The 19,714-nt window shown below is 47.2% G+C and overlaps 10 protein-coding genes across 10 annotated transcripts; 9 read left to right on the top strand and 1 right to left on the bottom strand.

Moving 5' to 3' along the window:
* Positions 1-17: 17 nt before the first annotated feature.
* BDBG_01912 (uncharacterized protein) lies at positions 18-1,174 on the top strand (the record flags this gene model as incomplete). The annotated part of the gene is made up of 3 exons (XM_002627195.1): positions 18-66; positions 265-331; positions 400-1,174. The coding sequence occupies 3 exons, from the start codon at positions 18-20 to the stop codon at positions 1,172-1,174; spliced, it is 891 nt and encodes a 296-aa protein (XP_002627241.1).
* A 2,890-nt stretch (positions 1,175-4,064) lies between these two features.
* Positions 4,065-4,918, top strand: BDBG_01910 (uncharacterized protein). Its single transcript, XM_002627193.2, has 3 exons — positions 4,065-4,088; positions 4,142-4,527; positions 4,600-4,918. The coding sequence occupies exons 2-3, from the start codon at positions 4,222-4,224 to the stop codon at positions 4,690-4,692; spliced, it is 399 nt and encodes a 132-aa protein (XP_002627239.1). The 5' UTR covers positions 4,065-4,088; positions 4,142-4,221; the 3' UTR covers positions 4,693-4,918.
* A 140-nt stretch (positions 4,919-5,058) lies between these two features.
* On the bottom strand, positions 5,059-9,948 carry BDBG_01909 (structural maintenance-chromosome 1). Its single transcript, XM_002627192.2, has 6 exons — positions 9,696-9,948; positions 9,526-9,619; positions 6,509-9,473; positions 6,142-6,449; positions 5,687-6,053; positions 5,059-5,584 (listed from the first exon to the last, which is right to left on the bottom strand). The coding sequence occupies exons 1-6, from the start codon at positions 9,724-9,726 to the stop codon at positions 5,567-5,569; spliced, it is 3,783 nt and encodes a 1,260-aa protein (XP_002627238.1). The 5' UTR covers positions 9,727-9,948; the 3' UTR covers positions 5,059-5,566.
* Positions 9,949-9,992: 44 nt separating this feature from the next.
* On the top strand, positions 9,993-10,719 carry BDBG_16483 (uncharacterized protein; the record flags this gene model as incomplete). The annotated part of the gene is made up of 2 exons (XM_031724429.1): positions 9,993-10,192; positions 10,326-10,719. The coding sequence occupies 2 exons, from the start codon at positions 9,993-9,995 to the stop codon at positions 10,717-10,719; spliced, it is 594 nt and encodes a 197-aa protein (XP_031576759.1).
* A 123-nt stretch (positions 10,720-10,842) lies between these two features.
* BDBG_16482 (uncharacterized protein) lies at positions 10,843-11,187 on the top strand (the record flags this gene model as incomplete). Its single annotated transcript, XM_031724428.1, has 1 exon — positions 10,843-11,187. One exon carries the CDS (start codon positions 10,843-10,845, stop codon positions 11,185-11,187), a length of 345 nt encoding a protein of 114 aa, XP_031576758.1.
* A 102-nt stretch (positions 11,188-11,289) lies between these two features.
* BDBG_16481 (uncharacterized protein) lies at positions 11,290-11,571 on the top strand (the record flags this gene model as incomplete). The annotated part of the gene is made up of 1 exon (XM_031724427.1): positions 11,290-11,571. One exon carries the CDS (start codon positions 11,290-11,292, stop codon positions 11,569-11,571), a length of 282 nt encoding a protein of 93 aa, XP_031576757.1.
* Positions 11,572-11,667: 96 nt separating this feature from the next.
* On the top strand, positions 11,668-11,883 carry BDBG_16480 (uncharacterized protein; the record flags this gene model as incomplete). The annotated part of the gene is made up of 1 exon (XM_031724426.1): positions 11,668-11,883. The coding sequence occupies one exon, from the start codon at positions 11,668-11,670 to the stop codon at positions 11,881-11,883; it is 216 nt and encodes a 71-aa protein (XP_031576756.1).
* Positions 11,884-12,773: 890 nt separating this feature from the next.
* Positions 12,774-14,412, top strand: BDBG_01907 (uncharacterized protein; the record flags this gene model as incomplete). The annotated part of the gene is made up of 2 exons (XM_002627190.2): positions 12,774-13,609; positions 13,671-14,412. The coding sequence occupies 2 exons, from the start codon at positions 12,774-12,776 to the stop codon at positions 14,410-14,412; spliced, it is 1,578 nt and encodes a 525-aa protein (XP_002627236.1).
* A 671-nt stretch (positions 14,413-15,083) lies between these two features.
* BDBG_01906 (MRS7 family protein) lies at positions 15,084-16,892 on the top strand (the record flags this gene model as incomplete). Its single annotated transcript, XM_002627189.2, has 3 exons — positions 15,084-15,138; positions 15,196-15,761; positions 15,855-16,892. The coding sequence occupies 3 exons, from the start codon at positions 15,084-15,086 to the stop codon at positions 16,890-16,892; spliced, it is 1,659 nt and encodes a 552-aa protein (XP_002627235.1).
* A 1,101-nt stretch (positions 16,893-17,993) lies between these two features.
* Positions 17,994-19,301, top strand: BDBG_01905 (NUDIX domain-containing protein; the record flags this gene model as incomplete). The annotated part of the gene is made up of 4 exons (XM_002627188.1): positions 17,994-18,020; positions 18,152-18,308; positions 18,440-18,868; positions 18,973-19,301. 4 exons carry the CDS (start codon positions 17,994-17,996, stop codon positions 19,299-19,301), a joined length of 942 nt encoding a protein of 313 aa, XP_002627234.1.
* Between the last annotated feature and the right edge of the window lie 413 nt (positions 19,302-19,714).

The raw sequence follows: 19,714 nt of genomic DNA, 5'->3' as shown, positions 1-19,714 counted from the left end.
GCCAAGAGCTTCCTTGAATGTTCAAACTTTTGATCATCGCAACGTTTGACGGGAAGAAGCCGGCAGGTATGTATCGCGGCTTCAATTAACTCAGTCCTTTGCTGTAAGTACTTAAACTCGAGTTCTTCCGTCTCCTCTTTATTTTTATCTTTCCCGCACGATGTTTTATAATGCTATAATCCTCGACAATTGCAAATCCCAAAACCCCGAAATCTCTCCTCAGCTCTCCTCAGCTTAGCTTGCTAACCATCTGCCACTATACAGGTACGTTTCCGCAACGATGTTTCGAAATCTATTCCCCCGTCATTCTTTTCCACGGCTGTCTGGTTCCGTCAGTTTCCCGTCTTTGAATTCCTCATGTCCGCCAAATTGCCATTTCTTCCCTTCAAGATCATTCAGGCGTTATCTATCACGGAAAGCCGCTCCATCGCGCGCGCCACCTAAGGGCGCGCCGGTCCTATCGCAACCACAGGGTCCAAGAAAGCCATTAGAAGATCTTTACCAAAAATTTACTCGAGCCATTTCGAAAGACAAAGAAGCGACCAAGCTTTATGCAGGAACTTCTCTTGGTTCTTACGTTGTGACCACCCGAACTACAGCAGCATTTTGTTTTCTGTATGCCGGTTGGAACTTCTACACCATCACTTCCGATCCCCTTTTGGAAGTAAGCTACTTCACGACCTATGCTATGGGTGGCATATGCATTTTGATGGGTGCTATGGGGGCCGTATTCATCCGTCGTGGAACAAAGTTAATCACTGGCATCACTGCTGCGCCTGCCAGCGGGAGTATGCCGGAAATTCGGATCAATGTACGGCGGACGCTTGGGTTTCTGAAACCCCGCGAGATAGTCACCACTCCATCGCAAGTGACGTTATCTAGCCCCATATTTGTCTCGAAACAACACCTACATACCTACGATATGAGGCGAATACGTGAAGCTTTCCAAGAACGCAACATTGGACCGCAGTTATCGTTCTGGAAAGAGCCCTTGAAGAAAATAAGTTACCTTACTTGGAAAACACTCATCAACATGCGGCGCGCTTTCACCCAAGAAGGATTCGTTTACGTCGAAGTGGAGGGCATGTCTGGTGCATTTCGCCTCGACATGACGGGTTATTTTGGCGACGAGTTTCTCACCTTTGAAAGATGTGTCGCTGAGGAATCTCGCTGATGGGAGGCAACCGATCCCAAACCCTACCCCTTGGAACCGGAACGGCCTTTCTTTCTCTTTTCTTCTCTTTTCTTCCTTTTTTTCTTTTTTCCATTTGCTTCCCTTTGCTCCTTCATTTCTGTACTCGTATAATGAAGCCTTTGGCCAGTTCTCATTTCCTCTTGAATTTCTCTCACTTGTTTTCACTTTATTTCACCTTCAAGCATTACACTAAACTTCTCTAAATTTCAGCAATGTTGGTAAATACATCGCAACAACCCCCTGCCTTTTCGGGTATAGGACTCGTTGGAGAACCGCATTACAACTCGACCCCCCAAGCCATTGGAACTATGCGGGCCTCTTCTACTACTTCCGACAAAAACGCCTAGGAAAGCCGCTGCCAAATGAGTCCTTTCCAGACTGGTACCTGCAAGTGAAGTGCGGAGAAATTCCAGGTTGTTACAGCGATAACAGGACGGCTGCTGAGTGGTTTAAGGATCCTTTGCTAAAGAAATCCCCTTAGCATGTGCTCCTCCAATCCCCCTCTCAGGTGTTCCTTTTCTATGCGTACTTATTTCTACAGGCAGACGGATAGGAAATCAAAATATGATGGACGTCATGGTGGGATCTAATAATCAAACCTGGCATATATGTATATATATATATATGCCTCCACGACAACCTTCTGTGTACCAGAGGCCCTTGCGTCTAGGACGCCATTAAGAATGCAAAGCTGAATACTTTCGAAGGTATTGAACATGCATTCGTCCTTTTTGTTGAGTTCCTTTTTGTTGAGTGGCTGTACACAAATTTATTCAACTCCACCAACCAGCGCTATCTTTGGGGCTATGAATTTGGAAAATGCTATGACACACCTGGATCCTATGAAACTACTCTTCAGAAACTGCGAGACACAGCATTAGTCCATGGATTCTCTCTTAAGGAGGTGGAATACTTTGTGCTGAGTTTAGGCCCACAAGATGATCTCAGGTGCCTAGTTGTGGAATTCATCGCCCGGCTGATAAATAGAAGGATCCCACCCCCTCACTTGAGCGACACGGAATATATTCTCCCTGAGTTGTGCTTTCCGTACTGAGTTACGCAAGAGAAGTGCGATAATTCATAAAAGGCCGGACTTATTTTAGGTCCTGAGACATTGTCGACCTTCGTCCGTTCGTCTCCTCTTTAGTCGAAGACATTCGTGGGGGAATGTGGGTGATTGTCTTTTGGATGGTAACATTCTTACATTGGTATTCCATGCTATTATCTACTTTTTACACTGGTGTCGGGACTTCTCCTCGCGCTTTGAATCAAACGGAGTTTGCTACAGGTAGCCTGGGCATAACTATGTTTCAAGGCAGGGGCTAATTTCAGATAGACACTCGACAATGGGACCCTTCATGTATTCGGGTTTCCCCTTTCCTGGTTTTCTGTTTTTCTAGCAACATTTCTTATCATCCTTCTACCATCTCCAGTTCGATTTCATTTCTCTCCTCTTTTGGATGCTTTAAAGTTACGTGATCCAGAGGCAGGACTACCATACACGAGCGAGGTCGCTATGTCTATAAGCAGCCGCAGTGGTATTTTAAATACCAGCCCCCGTAAGGACAAAGTCACTCTTCTTTGCTAGTAGTATGGGGAAATACCTTCTCTATATGCTAGCGGGCTAATTTGTTGCGATTTTGCCACTTCCTACGAGCTCGAAACGGCAGTTGCTGTGGGCATACATCCCCCATACATCGAGGTCTTCCCCAACTCGCCTATTTTCCTAAACCTTGGACACACTATGTATGCCATTCATTGCTCGCTCCTTCCTAGTTGGGATTGCCGCCGCCCTGGGATACTTTTCTCGAAGGTTTATATCAGCCAAGGCCAACGGTGAAACCGTTTTTTGACGTCATTTTTTGTTTTGAGATCCCCCTGGTATATCTCCCACTCCTTTCTTTACAGGCGTTATATCATGGGAGCGAAATTCACCTTCGCGCCTACAATTTTTACTGTTCGCCATTCAAAGTCTCAGAGGAAAGGAGTCCCAGCAAATACATGGTTTTACTGGGGAGTGCTGCGGGGAGGGAATCCATTCTGTCGTCTTTCCCCCAGATGAATGAACTAGGTTTTAGGTTTACCATCTGCTTTGGGACGCCGTTGACACCCGTCTTTTGATGGCCTCTCAACGGTTCCCGTTAAGTTCGTTCTGCTTGCATCGCCTTATGAGTGGCCAACCACCACCGTACTGCGCTATAGTTGGGAGCTGGTCTCGCTGTAGGGGCCGAGGAACTTCATCATTTCTCCGGTAGGTTTGTATGAGTTCTTTGCTCTGTCCATATAGGGAAAATGCTCCTCAAGCATCTCGACAGTCTAATCGTTGCATGAAAGTTCAGGCGAGAGCATTTAAACCTGACTCGCCGTCGCTCTTTCTTCTCTTCTTTTCCTCCCTTTTTTCTCTATCATCATCATGTTTTTGCCAGACAGAGTCCCTCTTGCCTTGATTCTGCCTCCAGCTACTATTTGCCCAAGTCAAAGAAAAAGACTTGCTTCAGACTTGCTTCCAAGAAGACACACCGTTATTTGTACTTTTACAGAAGGTACAAACCACACGGCAAATATCCAAAGGTATTTGCTGCAGAGGTTGTCCTTTCTGTTATTTTTTATTCTCAACTTTCTGCAGTTAGCATTCCCGAAAGATCCCAGGAAGCTGCGCCATCAACTGATGAGAGGATCCAGTATCTCGGAGTGCTGTGCTCTTACCTGACTCTCTTCCTGACGAACCCCAAAAAAGACTCTTCTGCTGGGGTTATTGGCGAGCCTGTTGCTGCTTCCAACGGATCAAGAGACTCCAACGGACGTGGCCCCTTCGGAGCACTTCCCAAAGAGCTTTCTTCAGAAATCAACTGATTCATTCAACAAGTCAAGCGGCAAAGACGCTGAGAAACATGTGAGCCCGAATATCCGCAACAAGTCAAAAATACATAGCTTATATCCAGATAGAATTATAAAGAAATTTCCAACATTTTTTCGACGGAAAACCTCGAATCCGGAAAAAGTAGCTCAACCGCCAACTGATCAATATGCGGCCCCCTCATGAGCACGACATGGAGTGGGAAGAAGCTGTAGAGCTCGGGGATGATCCTGCCATCGTTCTTGCTCGAAGTGGAGAGTACTGCGGCTACGGTCGTTACCGCCTAGACTCTTGGATCTATTGCCCTGGCGATCCTATTCCAGATTTCGATATGCTCAACTGGGAGCAAATCCATCGGCTCCGCAAAAAACTTTTTCTCAAGGAAGATGGGCGGCCACTCCTATGCGCCCCACCTAACGACGGATTTAGCCCTCTTCGTCAGCGCCTTGGGGAGTTTATTCGGAGGTTCAAAGAGGTATTTCGCTGATTTTTCGTTGTTGATAATGTTTATTTTTTGTCTTTTTTTGATATGCTAATTAATGTGTAGATTCTACCTAAACTGCTGGACCCAGCGTTCGTTACACAGTGGGATCCGATTTGCGTCCTCCTTAACGCTGGGCCTTCGCCAAATCCTTATTAAATCGCACTGTTTTTCAATTTTATGGTCCCGAGGGCGTGATTGCTTTTTTCTACTAGGACTTCATGCTAAAATTTGGTTGTTTATGTTCCCTCTTTGGATATTTACATGTTTTTCACTGTGTGCAATCTAAATATTCCCCTATCTACTCTGTATATATATGCACTGTACAATATGTAACCTGCGCATCCTCCCCCTTTTACCCAACACCAAATTACTACGAGCATCGTGATCTAAATTGTTTTTTATTTTTTATTTTTATTTTTTATTTTTATTTTTTTGGATAAATTCCCCTGTATTATATGCGTCCCGGTTCTAAATTGTCAAAGGGTGGACCTTTTTTATTTACGTATGTCATGTTACGAACGCTGCAAAAGCTGTTCTGCTTTGAAAAGCACTGTCATGTATCTGAGTGTCCCTATTTACTTAATTAATTTATTACTTTGTTTTTTTTTTGGAATATGTTCAAATTACATACTTTCTCGTAGATTTAGTATCAGGCGTAATCATAAGTGATAAAAAGAATATGTATGGAACTGAAGTTACATGAATTTTACTAGGTACGGTGGAAAGTTGCTAAGATTGCACAGCGTCACAGAAGAAGAATAGCAACGCCCGATACGTATCGTTAACATAGCGACCCTACCATCGTGCTCATTATCAAAAAGAAACAATATTTCATACATCCACGCATCTTCAAAGAAAACTTAGAAAAGGCCTGATAATGGTTGTTGTCCACCTAGATGAAATAGAAGCGAAGCTGGCTGTCATTGGCTGGAAAAAGAAATAACGTCATTCCAGCGGATCGCGGAGCAAAACGGACAGGCTGAAACGAAAATTGAGAGAATCAGCTAAATAAAGAAAACAGCGAAGGACATCATCTATATTTCCGAAGCTGTAGATTGTAACCAGGTAAGTTAGTGTACGAACACAATCAGAGAGTTGTGGACTAGAGCAAACGAAACGCGACAAATGTTTTCATGGAAAAGGGGCATACATCGAGCGTCAAACACTTGCTACTATTCGCAGCCTGGTCTCTGTAAATTCCTACCAACGCCTCGCTGTTCTGGAAGAGGCCCGTCTTCAAGCTGATGACGATAAACTGCATACCGGGTGCAGCATGGTCGCGGATATAGTTGGCAACCCGTGCTACGTTAGTGTTGTCGAGGGCCGCATCAACTTCGTCCAGCACGAAGAAGGGTGAGGGTTGGTAGGAGTGTACGGCGAAAAGCAATGCCAGGGCAGCCATGGTTTTTTCTCCACCAGAGAGGTGCTCCATGTCTCTGAACCGTTTGAGGGGCGGCATCGCATGGTATTTGATACCATCAAGATAGGGTTCCTCGGAATCTTCGATGTCGAGATAACTATCAAAAAGAACAGGAAAACGCCAGTAGTCAGATAAAATGTCTTCAATATAGCTAACCAAATACTTGCTTTCCGGTTTTCACTTACGCTTTCCCGCCCATGGGATAACTAGCCGTCTTTGTTAGATCGCGATATATGGGCTCGATCTGCTCCGAGATATGCGTGAATGCTTTGTTGAAAAGCTCTGAGCGTTTCCGCATTACGGCCTCGAAGTCTTCCTTGGCCTTCCGGGCCCGTTTCCTGGCGTCTTCAAAGTCCTTCTCCGTACTCCGAAGCTTGTTCTCGACGCCTTCCAGGCGCTCCATCGCCCGCATGTTCGGTGCCATTTTGTCGAGCTCGCTGTTAAGTGATTTGACCCGGTCCTGAAGCTCCTCATCGATCTTGTCATCCGAATCCTGTAGAAAATTGTTAGGTAACACGCATAATGATAAGTATGGGCGACGTTGGTACACACCTCCTTCAGCGAGTCACCCAAGCTTTCGAATTCAACTTCGATGCCATAGTCGTGTATAGCAGAAGCTTGGATGCTCCCTACGTTGGGATCCTCGTCTACGTCCATCGCATCCTCATCATTTTGGACTAGGTCATCAATAGGCAGGGTAGACAGTGGAGCTGAGCCCTTTTCAAGAGGAATATCGATATCTTCCAACTTGCAGCGGCGCAAAAGCGCATACCTACCGGAAGCATGCCGCTGTCTCTCGCCATCCAGTGAACTGATCGCTTTGAGCGTAGCCTCAACATTCCTGGAACGTTTCTGAACCTCTTGACGCTGAGCGGCCAGGTTTTCTGCGGATTGTGAGTAGGCTTCCTGTTGCTCCGCGAGTTCTTCGCCTAGTAACTCGAGTTCTGCGTTGAGCGTATCAAGACGATCCTTGATGGTTTTGCGCTCAGCTTCAAGTTCAGAGATGAGAGCTCGATCTCGCTCTGCCTGCGAGCGGAGTCCTTCGATACGGTCGTCGGTCGCCTGCAGCCGCTGCTTCTCGAAACTGAGCTGGTTCTCAATCTTACTCTTTTGGGTAGTAAACTCAAGTTTCTTCTCTGCGGCTTCCTGTTGCAGCGACCCTTGCTGGGCTTCGTATTCTCTGATGTTGCTGTAACCCAGACGACGGCAGAAGGCTCGGTAGACTTCATCTTCAACCCCGCTAACTGAGCTTTGGGCTTCCGCAATAGATTCATCCAGTTCTTCTAGGGCACGTTTCTTCTCAAGGTATTTTGGCTGGACACTCTTCATTTGACGTTTGGAGAAGTCGACTTCGCCGGACCTGCTTTCAATATTTCTGTCCAAAGCTTTTAGTTCATCCCGAGAGTACGCCAGACGTTGCTCCAGACCTGTAAGCTGTCCCTGAAGACTTTCTTCCTCTGCACCTTTGCGGTGAGCTTTGGGGAGATTGCCCAGGTCCGCAATAAGTTTCTCTTTTAGTTTATGCAAGTTGGTGATATCAGTATCTTCCCAGCGTTTGGATTGCTGATGGCCCGGGCCGCGTCCACCAGTCATGAGACCACCCTTGTGGATAACCGTCCCATCAAGCGTGACTGCTTTGGCATCGACTCCTCTCTCATAGCAAAGATACTTCGCCGTGGCTAAATCATCACAAACGATCGCATTGCCGCAGGCATATGTAATAGCGCGGGAGACGGAATTATCATAGTCGACCGTTTCGATGGCTGGTCGCATTCCCCGGTGCATGCCTTTCAGGCTTGAATTGAAAGCTTTCACTTGGATGGTCTCGAGTGGGATGAAGGTTGCTTGGCCTGCTCTTTGGTCCCGGAGATGCTGGATACATTCCTTGGCCGTCTTCTCGTTGTCCACTACGATGGAGTCGAAATGCCGGCCTAGGACGGTGCTGACGGCGTCTTGATATTTCTTCTGTTTGGGCTTGCAAAGCTCGCTAACCCGACCCTTGACCCCAGGAAATATGCGCTTCAAGGTTGATATTAGCTCCTTGGTACGCAACTCCTTCTCGCTTTGCTTTCGGCCATCGTCTGCCTCGAGGAGCTTCTTCAAAGTAACTTGAAGTTTCTCCTCGAGTTCGGTCCGCATCTGTGCTACCCGAAGCCGTTCAGAAGTAAGATTATTAAGTTCTTTTTTCTTCTGAGCAATTTCCTTAGATGTAGACTCAATGGCCTCTGCCATACTGGATTTGCGATCCAACATATTATTTACATCAGACTGGAGATTTTTGACCTGCCACTCTGTACTTTCGAAATTGCTCTTTAAACTGTTAACAGTCTCGGCATCGGCTTTTCTCTGGCGCTTTAAATTTGTGAGTTTTATTTGGGCAGCAGAGGAACGCTTATTTACGTCTTCCTTGAGCTTGTTATATTCGTGAAGATCGGAATCGCTGAGTTGGATTCCTCTCTTGCTTGCTGTTTTCTTCCACTCATCCTCCCACTGAGATTGAGCTTTTTCGACAACTTTAAGGGCCTTTTCGAGTTGCTTGACGGTTTTCGATTGCGCATCGCTTTCCTTCTCGATTTCGGAAATCCGGGTGGCGTACCTCGCCACTTTCTGTTTCGAGATTTCAATTTTTTCGTCGACAGGAACTAACGAATTCGTCGTATCTTCGATATCTTTTTCCTTGGAGTTAATGCTCTTTTCCACTTTCGCCACGTTCCTTCCGGCGCGAGCATGATCTTTTTTGGCTTCCTCAAGGTTCTTTTCGTATTTTTCTACGCCACGTCGGAATTCCTCCAGCTCGTCTTGGTGCTTCTGGATCTCGGCACTTGACTCCTCAATTAAGCGCTGGAAGTGGAAGAGTTTCCAAAGGATGTGTGTAATAATCGCTTGATCGCGTTCGTCCGCTTTCCTTGCATAATTTTCCGCTTCTCTCTTCTGTTCCTGATACTGCTTGATTTCGGAGTTGATACCTCTCCGTCGGTTCAACTGCGCATTTTGGATTTCCGCTGTTTCTTCCTGCTCCGCCTTAAGTCTTTCGTACTCTGCCTTGTATTCGAGACTTCCGGAAATTTGCTCTATCAAGCGGGTCAGGTCCCTTGGTGATTGAGAAGCAATGGACTCCACGTCTCCTTGGAACACCAAGAAATTGCGAGCCTTGATCAAAATATTTTCATCTTCGAGTGACTGGTTGTATTGCTGTGCGGTTACAACGCGATTGTTGATGCGATACTCGCTCACTCCTTGGCTTGTAATTGATCGTTTCCAATGCTGCTCTTCTCCTGCGTCATCTTCATACACGGCCATGACCCATGCGACTTTTGGGTCATTTCGTTCAGCGGGTTCCTGTGACGGTTCCACGTCGCCATCACCGTTCACGCCATTCTGGACATTCTTCGAGGCGGAGCCATCGTCATTGATGGTCGATGTACGAAGCACGCGCCCACGGTATACCAAGTCGCGCAGATGCGTTGAACGAAGGTGGGATGACTTGATTCCTAAAACAAACGAAATCGCATCCATCCTACATATTCGTCAGAATCAAACAGCGCACACCTGAGAAGGGTACCACTAACGAATTCGATTTCCCCGAGCCATTAGGCCCAATAATGGACGTGAAGAAGGCATCGCCGAAAAGCAGAGTATGATGCCCTTTGTACGATTTGAAATCTATTACAGCACAGCACATTAGCATCTTAACATATCATAGAATATCCCAAAAGCAGCATCTGGGGATAGAACTTACTGAAGAGCTCGAGCCGAATTAGTTTCCCCATGGTCTCTCCTCAAATCGCACCCACCCGCCGTTGCCAGGCGAGCGGGGATTCCAAGTCAAATTAAGGCGTATGACGCGGAAAATGAGATGCTTGTGGATAGCTAGGAATACTCGATATTAGCTATCGCGTAGCCTGAGGAACAATGAACTAGGTACGTGAAATCCCCATCCGGGTGCTGGGACTTGGTGGTTTCGACTTTTTGATGCTGCTTCTCGTTCGCGACGCGACCTGGAGCAGTGGCCGTAATGTAATTTATTAGTCATACTATGCCATCTCCCGTTAGCGTGCCAAGCTTCATTACGGTTGGAATCAGTCTACAGGTACAATCGCGAGCCGCCATTATTTACGTATATGGATGGCAATTTTATGACATCGCCCCGGGAGCCGTGGGAGTTCTATGGTCCCTAGCTAAGGGCAGTGTAGTCGATATTGGTTTCCATTCCCTTCCCGAAGCGGAGCAAGTCGCGTAGCACCCTTACAACCACTGTCTACACTTTTTAAAGATGCAGTTTCTCGACCTACCTACCTAATGAAATATTTTTGGTCCTCGGTGAAGAACTACCCGCTTGGTGACTTGAACTCTTTGTACAAACCAACAGGCGCTTATACTCCCTTCTCGATGCTAAGCTCTATCGACTTGGCGCCAACTCCTCTCTACTCTGGGCTGCGGAGCATGGGAATGAAATTACTGCGCGTAAAGCTTTGAACGCACGTGCTTCATTGCGAGCGTTGGGGACTGATGATAAAACACCGTTGATAATTGCATGCCAGCGTGGTCATGTTAAGGTCGTTGAACTCCTTCTCAATAGAGACGGCATCGATCTCAACGGCGTTGTCAATGACTGGTCCCCTCCGGATCGCCAATTTTCAGTTTTTGGGTCTGCACGGCAAACTATGTCTCCACTTTTGTTTGCGGCTCATGAGAATCATGCAGACATAGTGAAGCTATTGCTCGACCAACCTGGCGTCAATCCACACTTTACCGACGGCTAGGGCTAGTCGGTGTTGCATCATGCAACCAAAGACGGGTGCGAGTCAGTATTGAAATTGCTCCTCGAAAATGACCGTACCCGAACTGCGGCGGATGGCGGCGCGCTGGTTCTTCTTTTATTCAATATGAAACGGTGTTCTGCAGTCTCATTGCTTCTGAGCACGGATGGCCTAGAAGTTGAGCTCTCCCAGCATGATGCGGGTGACTTGCTGCTCCAGTCGTTGAGTATGGGGCTTCTACATATTGTGAAAAAGCTGCTAGTGCTTCCTAGCCGCTCAACGGAGTCCAGGTATCTCTATGAATGGACAACCCGCTTGACATTTGCCGTTGTGCGTAGCGATAAGGCTGCCGTGACCTCCCTTCTCACAAATACCGCAGTCGCGCTAACCACCAAGCCATTTTTGGGTTCACACCACTGTCGTTGCCTCTATGCATGGGGAATGAGGATATTGTCCGGCTCCTCCTTATAGCGGATCATGTCGACCCAAACATCCCAGTCGAGCATGGACAAACGCCTCTATGGATAGCTGCTACATTTGGAAACGCAGAATTTGTGAAGTTGCTGCTAGGAAATGACAAGATTTGATGTCAACCTGAGAGATCGGCACAATCAAACTCCGCTCACCAAGGCTTCAGAACTTGGGCATGTAACGGTCGTCAAGTTGTTGCTTGGACATGAAGATATTGAACCCGACACTGAATGTGACGTCAGCTGGACGACACTGGGCGGCGCTGTTTATAACGGTAACCATGGGGTTGCCAAATTGCTACTTGAGGCCAATCAAGCGATGTCAATGCGGACAAGGTGGGTCCAACCGACCTGTGGGTTGCTGTTCGTAAAAACGATCTGGTGATGGTGGAGCTCCTCCTGGCGACGGACGGAGTAGATCCAAATATCGTCAACAAACTTTTCAGGACGGATCCGCTATCGGTGGCTGTTCTACGAGGAAATGTGGAGATTGCGGGAAAGATTGCTGTTGAGAGAGGATATCAATGTGGTTCACATTGATACCGTGGCTAATGCTCCTCTGGACACTGCAATTCTGCGGTTATCTGGCGATAAGCAGCAGCGTATGGTCGAGCTTCTATTGACTAAAGGGGCAGTTCATAGGCAGGAGTTGCTTTCACCGAAGGAGGTTCTAAGTAAAGCTGACCTCGTAGCGTAATGGAAGCTCTTAAGAGGTGCTAGTTTGCGAACTTAAATAAATATAACACTATGCTTTCATATCTTGTTGCGGAATCTTTCACCCAAAGCGTACGGAGTACTATGATGCAAACTGTACAGGAGAGGAGAAATTCATAGGTCCTTAAAGTTGGCTACTCTAGAACAGGGCCCTAGGGACAAAAAAGGTGATCTTTGACCAAGTGACACTTCGCACACAACAAATAGGAACACATTCTCTATATATGATATCTCCGAATGATATTGACCCAATTGCGACTACTCCGTAGTTCTTGGGCCAAACTGCAACCGTCTGACCATGTGACCTGGTGGCTTCGCGACCCAGTCCGGCTAGCGCGAATCACCAGACAGCTCAAGCTCGGATTAAAGATTAACTAAACCAACCATGTGGAAAGCTTCATGCACGATCTTCTCATCTCTCTTGGACAGCAGGCTGTTAGCATCATTTTCCCTCTTGTTGAACCACTGCGAGCATGGTGGGCATGGTGACCTATTTTCTGTCATTAGGTCCATTTAAGGGCCGGTCTGCTCTCTAGCCCTTTGCTCATCGTTCTCCTCGCATTTTCTCCGTCGTATGAGGAAGTCACAACAGGTGTAATTTATTTTGAGGATATTTTCATTTACGTTATATATAGTCACCGCATTATCCCGTCGCATACCCTGTTTAACTTGTGAAGAAACCGAGCCAATATTCTTCCCTTGCGGTTATGTCTGTGGTTATATATGCCCAGCCCACTCTTGCCTGTTTTGAATTCGATCGCAACCCAGGTATTTGGGGCTGATATTGAGGAGGAGTTTATCAAAGGCATTTCCCTCCTGTCATATTCCTGAGTCCAGCCCTCCTTGTACGGCGCCCGGCACTTTTAGGTCGAAATGTCTGAGCCTATTTCGATACCGAAGAGCAAGTCACAACCAGATCGTTTGAATGAATACGCGACTGAACCAAACACCGAAATCCTCGACGCGATAGCATATGATCGGGATGGATCTTCCAATTCAACGCCTGATGCTTCGCCGTCATACAATATTGGGCTATCGCGGACATCTTCATTTGGGGCGAGCAGCTCGTTCCAGGAAGATTGGGAGCCTTTCCCTCCTCTGGACAAACTCACTGTTTTTGATCTGCTAGGGAACCTTGCACTACCCCAGAAGCTAGAAAAATGGCAGAACACATTGACTGTTCAGAAAGAAAAGGTTAAGAAACAACAGGAAAAACTGAAGAACACAGGCATACATGCGAAGCAAAGGGTCGTGGGGGAGTGGCGCAAGCGTGTCCCGTCTTCAGACGACCAGCTGGAGAAATACCGGAAACGCATGAAAGATTCTGTTGAGCGGCTAGGTGCTCGTTGGAATGATACTGCGACAGTCACTGCTCGTGAGAAGGTTTCCTTCATCGCAGGTGTGCTTAACATTCTTATCTGTGGATATTTGCTTGGTGCTTACCCGGAATATTTCTTCTACTGGTACACGGCCCAGTTTTGTTATTTCATGCCAATACGCTATTACACCTATCACAGACGTGGATACCATTACTTCCTGGCTGATCTCTGCTACTTCGTCAATTTCTTAACGGTTTTGACTATTTGGGTGCTGCCGGGCTCGAAAAGATTGTTCCTTAGCACATACTGCCTTGCATATGGTAATAATGCCATTGCTATTGCCATGTGGAGGAACTCATTGGTGTTTCACAGTTTTGATAAAGTTACTAGGTAAGTAGGGCCTACGGAGAATCTATATCGATATCAGTTTTCTGACAGAGTTGATATCTAGCCTGTTTATTCATATTATGCCGCCCGTTACCCTCCACTGCTTAATTCATATGACCCCTTCTGATGTATTGCGCAACCGATTCCCCGCTGTCTACAGCATCAAATTCAGCGAACCAGGTAGCCCGGAACATTACTCGCTCGCCGCAATGATGATATGGGCTACCGTTCCTTACGCGGTGTGGCAGCTATCATATCATCTCCTCATAACGGTTCGTCGGCGTGAAAAGATTGCCGCAGGGCGGCCGACAAGCTTTACTTGGCTTCGAAAGTCATACGCCAAGACCTGGATTGGAAAATTTGTCCTCAGCCTCCCGCTCTCCTTACAAGAGCCAGCTTTCATGCTCATACAATATGCCTATGCGCTGCTAACTATAACCCCATGCCCCTTGTGGTTTTGGTACAGTTGGGCCAGCTCTCTTTTCCTAATGGTCGTTTTTTCCTGGAGTGTCTACAACGGCGCGACATATTATATTGACGTTTTTGGGAAAAGGTTCCAAAATGAGCTGGAGCAGCTTAAGAAAGATGTTGCCAAATGGCATACTTCTCCCGAAGGCGGCTCGACCAGTCCTACTTTAGTTCCCGAGTCAGGCAATGGGAAGATATACAGCCATGATGATATGGAGGTCAAGCAAACGGGCTCGTCAGTCCACTGCGCAGTCAACCAGATCCCGCTCCTAGATACGCAGTCAGCCCCTACAACTGTGGATTCTCCTTCAACTTCCGGCCTCTATCCTAGAACCTGAAATCACGGGTCCCACAACCCTCTTTCGTCTCTTCGTCCTTTTGCCTTTTTACTTTTTTTCGTTAATTTCTTTCGTTATGGATACCCTCCTGAAGCGTTCCCGTTATTCTTGGACTTTCTATTTTCTGCGCGTTATCTGTCGATACTGCGAGGCGAAATTTGCCCATCAGCGTGTTTTTTACCTCCTGTGTTGCCCGCCAACCAGCTGGATATGTGGTATCCATTTTTGCTTTTCGAATCCAGTTTCAATGTCTTTTTCTGGGTCAGTTATCTTTGATAATTTTGGACAAGGAGTTTTGAACCTTGCTGTTCCCCGTTGATTTATGTAGGGTGATTACCTGACATTACTAATCTGATCATGATATTGTAACTTGATTGCGTTCCAATTCCATTCTTTTTCCCTGTTTCCCCATCGAAGTCGACTTCAGATTGCTGAGGCGACTCCACCAAAAACCTGGAGATGACATAAACGTCACGTGATTGTCCAAACTTTACCTAGCGCGGTTTGCACATTGATAACCTCCGCCTGTTTCAACCTCGACCATAGCAAATCTTTTTCAACCCACCATTCTTCAAAACCCTGTTCTTGCACGCTTCGCTGTTACTTATATACCATTCAACGCATACCGGAAGTTGCTATTCGAATTTTTCTCACTCTCTCGACGCGGCAGCATGAAATCGGTTGCCCTGACCCGCAATGCGGTGTCAGCACAGAGAATGGCCGCATGTGCGTCGAGCATCAAGACAACTCTCCAGTGAATATTCAGTTACTGACCCCGAATAGTACGCTGCCGCATTCCAGGAACTCTAGGTCCTTATTCGGCCGCGACTTCACGTTACCGACGTTCCCTTCCCCAACATGTCCAAGCCCTGGCTCTTCTCCTCCCGCTCGAGCACCAACAGCGCGGCTATGCCACGCAGCACACTTCCTCTTCAACTCCCTTAGAGCCGCCATCATTCCCTCCTCCAGGGTTTAACGCAGACCAGGCGAAGAAGCCACTCCCAGCAAAGACTGCGCAGAAACCGACACCAGCATCGGTACAGCCGGATAAAACCGGAGGCGAACCTCGTGAGCAGATCCAAGTTACATCCACAACCGATAGTTCATCTGCAGAAGCGATGGTTGCGGAAGGGAAAGATTTAAACTATCATGATGTGGAAGCTGCAGAGAAAAGGACTGTTGAGGAGAAGAAGGAAGCTAAGAAACTTACATTGGGTCAGAGGATCAAGAAAGAGGCCCAGCATTATTGGGATGGGACTAAGCTATTGGCTACGGAGGTCAAGATCAGTACACAGCTTGCCTTAAAGATGGCTGCTGGTTATGAACTTAGCCGTAGGGAACATCGACAAGTTAGCCTTCCATCTGCGAATATCTTTTGATTTCCGCTCTCCTTCCATGTGCCCGACCAAGCCGGAATGATATCGCTAACGTATAGATAATAGCTACGACGTACAGTTCAAGATTTAGCTCGACTGGTACCCTTCTCTGTTTTTGTTATCGTCCCGTTTGCCGAATTCCTCCTGCCGGTCGCACTGAAGCTCTTCCCGAACTTGCTTCCCAGCACCTATGAAGGCCAAAAGTCCAAGGAGCAGAAAGCAGCTATACTTCGCGCGACACGGAAGGAGATGGGCTCGTTCCTGCAGAATACACTCAAGGAGACTGGCCTTCCAGTCAACGCCAGAAACGCCAAAAAAGAAGAGTTCGCTGAGTTTTTCAGGAAGGTTCGAGCTACTGGCGAGTCGCCTTCGGAAGAAGATGTTATCAAGGTCTGCCAGACCTTCAAAGATGATCTTACCTTGGATAACTTGTCGCGACCTCAATTGGTGGCGATGTGCAAATACATAAATCTCAATACCTTCGGTACAGATTCAATGCTTCGGTACAATGTACGTCACCGGATGCGTCAAATTAAGCGTGATGACAAAGCCATTTCATTTGAAGGCGTCGAATCGCTTTCCGTTCCCGAACTCCAGATGGCCTGTGCTTCTCGTGGACTGCGCACTCACGGCGTATCCCCGGGCCGTCTGCGGGACGACCTGTCCATGTGGCTTGACCTACGCCTCAGGAAGCGCGTACCATCGACCCTCCTCGTTCTCAGCAATGCCTATATGTACACGCAGAAGTCCCAGGAATACGAAATTTCCTCCCAGATCGATGCACTCCGATCCGTCCTGTCCAGCATCCCCGAAGAGCTCTTCCACGAAATTGAGCTCGAGGTGCATAACGCCGAAGGCGCAGCCACCAACAAGCAGCGTCTTGAGGTTATCAAGGAGCAGCAAGAGCTCATCGAAGAGGAAAACGAGCAGAACACCGAAAACGAAGAGGCTGGTGTTTCCACTCCCAAGGATCATGAGGACATCGACGAGTCGGACGACAAGAATATGGAAGCAGCTGCTCCAGATCAGGAAATCCAGAATTCAGAGGCCCAATCGTCCGAAGGGGATGCCGAAAAGCAGCAGGAGAAGGAGAAGAAGGTTTAAATCAATTCCTGGTCTCCGGAGGTAGCGAGCGCACAAGCTTGGCCTTGCTACTACTTGGTCTATATTGTAAAAGACCCCCTGAATTGCTGGTGTGGCCTGTGCTAGATTCTCCCCCGCGGCAATTATTATGTCACGAAATAAATTCCACCTTGCTGCTTCTTCGTTTCTTGGCCCATTTTTTTTATTTGTATTATTATTAACATATCTTTTCTAGTATTTCCCCACGTCATTCTCGAATTCTCGGATCTGCCTGATTACATTTTCTCCCTCAGTTTCATAGGGCAACTAGCACGGCTTTGATCTCCTTTGTCAGCTTCGACCCCTGGCTTCTATCTTTTATTCTTTGGCTTGCTTAGTGCAAACGTTCTTTTTCCTCCTTCTCTTTTCCTTTGTTGTTCTTGTTTCCTGCTATGCCTTTCTTGCTTTTTCTCTTTCTTTTCTTCCCTTTTGCACATTTTTACTCCGCTTACTAACTAGTTTCCTGGGATAGACGTTGGTGTTTGTTTGGAATTAACAAGGTTTCAACAGTGATTTTATTTCTGTGTCAGAATAGATGGGTCTAGGTTGGGTTGGTGAAATTATCTCTTTGTGGTTTCATTGCTGTTCCCAACGGAAGATATTTAAATATAAATAAATTGTTTTTTAAATTGGCTGGTTAGTTGGGTTCTTGGGACATTTACACATGTTGGTACCTAGGGCGGTTATTTCACCGAGTTGTCTTCGTGTATATACAGAAATCACTTTTAAGGAGTACAACTTGATATGAACTACGTTACATACGAGGTATCTTTATCATCAAGCGCCTGAATATCTGTATCTAGCTTTAATGATCTCTGGGTGCAAAAATCACAATTATATAAAAAAGATCGTAGATAGATCTGTCCACGCCAGATAACCTCGGCACAGACATGGGAACGAACATGGTTAGCGTGCCACCCCGGAGCAGCAACCGGGAAATAACCAACTCTCCAGACCGGTATATATGTTGGCACCGGGAGGGTTATGAAGAGACAGGCATTGTTTAGATCATTGCACACCTACGCAAGTAAGACTTATAGCGTTCAAAGTTGCTCATTATTGCGTTCGAGGCTGCTGAGAACCATGGCGCCGCTATCTCCCACATCGAAGGTTGGTTGTTTTTGCAGGCCGTCCAACCCCCAAAACAAATTGATAGCCGGCGCATTATATACCTTCTTCTTGTTGTTCCTAGTTAAAAAGCCCTTCTGACCACTCCGCCGGGATGGGATATATATTAATAGCAAGCCATCGAACGACTGAGACGTTATGTCCCGCCCCCAACCAGTTACGACTCCGTCCCGCTGTCGCGACAGGCTGCTGTGCTGCTTCTGCTCTTTGCCGATCGACGAGGCGATCTTCGGGTTATCTTAACCATCAGATCTAACACACTCAAATCATGTATGTCACGCTTGCGCCACGAGCCGTTCGTCAGGTTCTTTTGTAGTTCTTTTTGGTTGGGGGATATAACTGCTCAATTGGCAGGTTCACTAACCGATCACCCATTTTCCTTTTTTGAATATTTGAATTAGACCCCGGTCAAGCAGCACTACCAGGTGGGAAGGCGGATTCATTATCAGAGACGCCGTTCGAGACTGCTCGGCGCGAAGCATTTGAGGAAATCGGCCTGCCCAATATCGATCAGAAGTTCCCATCCCCTTTTTGGGTAGAGCATCTCTGCGAACTCCCCGCCAATCTTGCACGGACCGAGCTGGTCGTACGGCCGTGTGTGGCGCTTCTCCACTCTTACGACGAAGTTACAGGTGAAGATGCTGATCCGGAGGAGGCGTTCATGCCCCAACTCGACGCCAAGGAGGTGGCGGCCGTCTTCTCGGGGCCATTCCACAATTTCCTGATGATGCGGGACGAGCCCCGTGGCGAGGATGATTTCAGTCTTCCAGGCGACCCTTCCGAGTGGTATGATGGAACATGGACCAACTGGAACACTACTTGGTGGCGCAGTATGTTTGACTTGTCATGAATATAACTCCCCCCTTCCTTCCCACCTAACTGGAATTTCCCGCCCCCTCTCCTGGAGTCCCTCAGTTACTAAAACTTGGGGTAGTGCACCATTTCTTCGTTCCGATAACGAACCAAAAGGTTACAAAGCCAAGAAGAAAGAGCATTGACCAAGATGCCGCTGTTGATGAACTAGAGAGGCAGGAGATATCCATGGGACTAACCCGCTATCAAGTATTCGGTATGACCGCTCGAATTCTAGTCGATGCTGCTCGAGTGGCCTACGCAGAAGAGCCTGAATTCGAACATAACAGTCATTTTGGGGACGAGGACATGATCGCTCGGCTGAAAAAGATCGGCAGGTTCAAGGAAACCCGAGACCCGGCGGACGAACTTACTACAGAAATGTTTGAAAAAGCCTCCAAATTGACGTGATTTTAAATCAGCCGGACCGACCCTCAGAACTTGTGAGGACACAGACTTTCTGCTAAATATTTGGCGTTTGGTTCCTTTTCTTTTCTTTCTCTTCTTTTTTTTTGGGGGGGGTTTCCTGGGCACGCACTGTGCAACGCATTAGCGTTGCTTGCGAGATTTTATTGGCGTTCGTGGAGATGGGTTGTGAGCTTTTCTTTGTTTTCGTCAACCATTTGCTCATATGCTGTTGGGCCCAACGCTTGGCTTGGTTACTTAACTTCGAAGGTTATATAGATCCCCCCCCCTTGTCCTTCTCCGGCGTTTGCCAGAGAGGGAAAAAAACCTTCAACTTTGTTTACATCATTGTTAGAATTTGTTCTGTTGCTGTTGTGGTTTGTTTTCCTTTATGTTTATGGATTTACCTCCGCGTGGAA

This window comes from Blastomyces gilchristii (assembly GCF_000003855.2).
Source record: "Blastomyces gilchristii SLH14081 genomic scaffold supercont1.3, whole genome shotgun sequence".
Lineage (NCBI taxonomy): Eukaryota > Fungi > Ascomycota > Eurotiomycetes > Onygenales > Ajellomycetaceae > Blastomyces > Blastomyces gilchristii.
The sequence above is the reverse complement of the archived record's forward strand: the minus strand, read 5'-3'. Positions and strand labels throughout refer to the sequence as shown.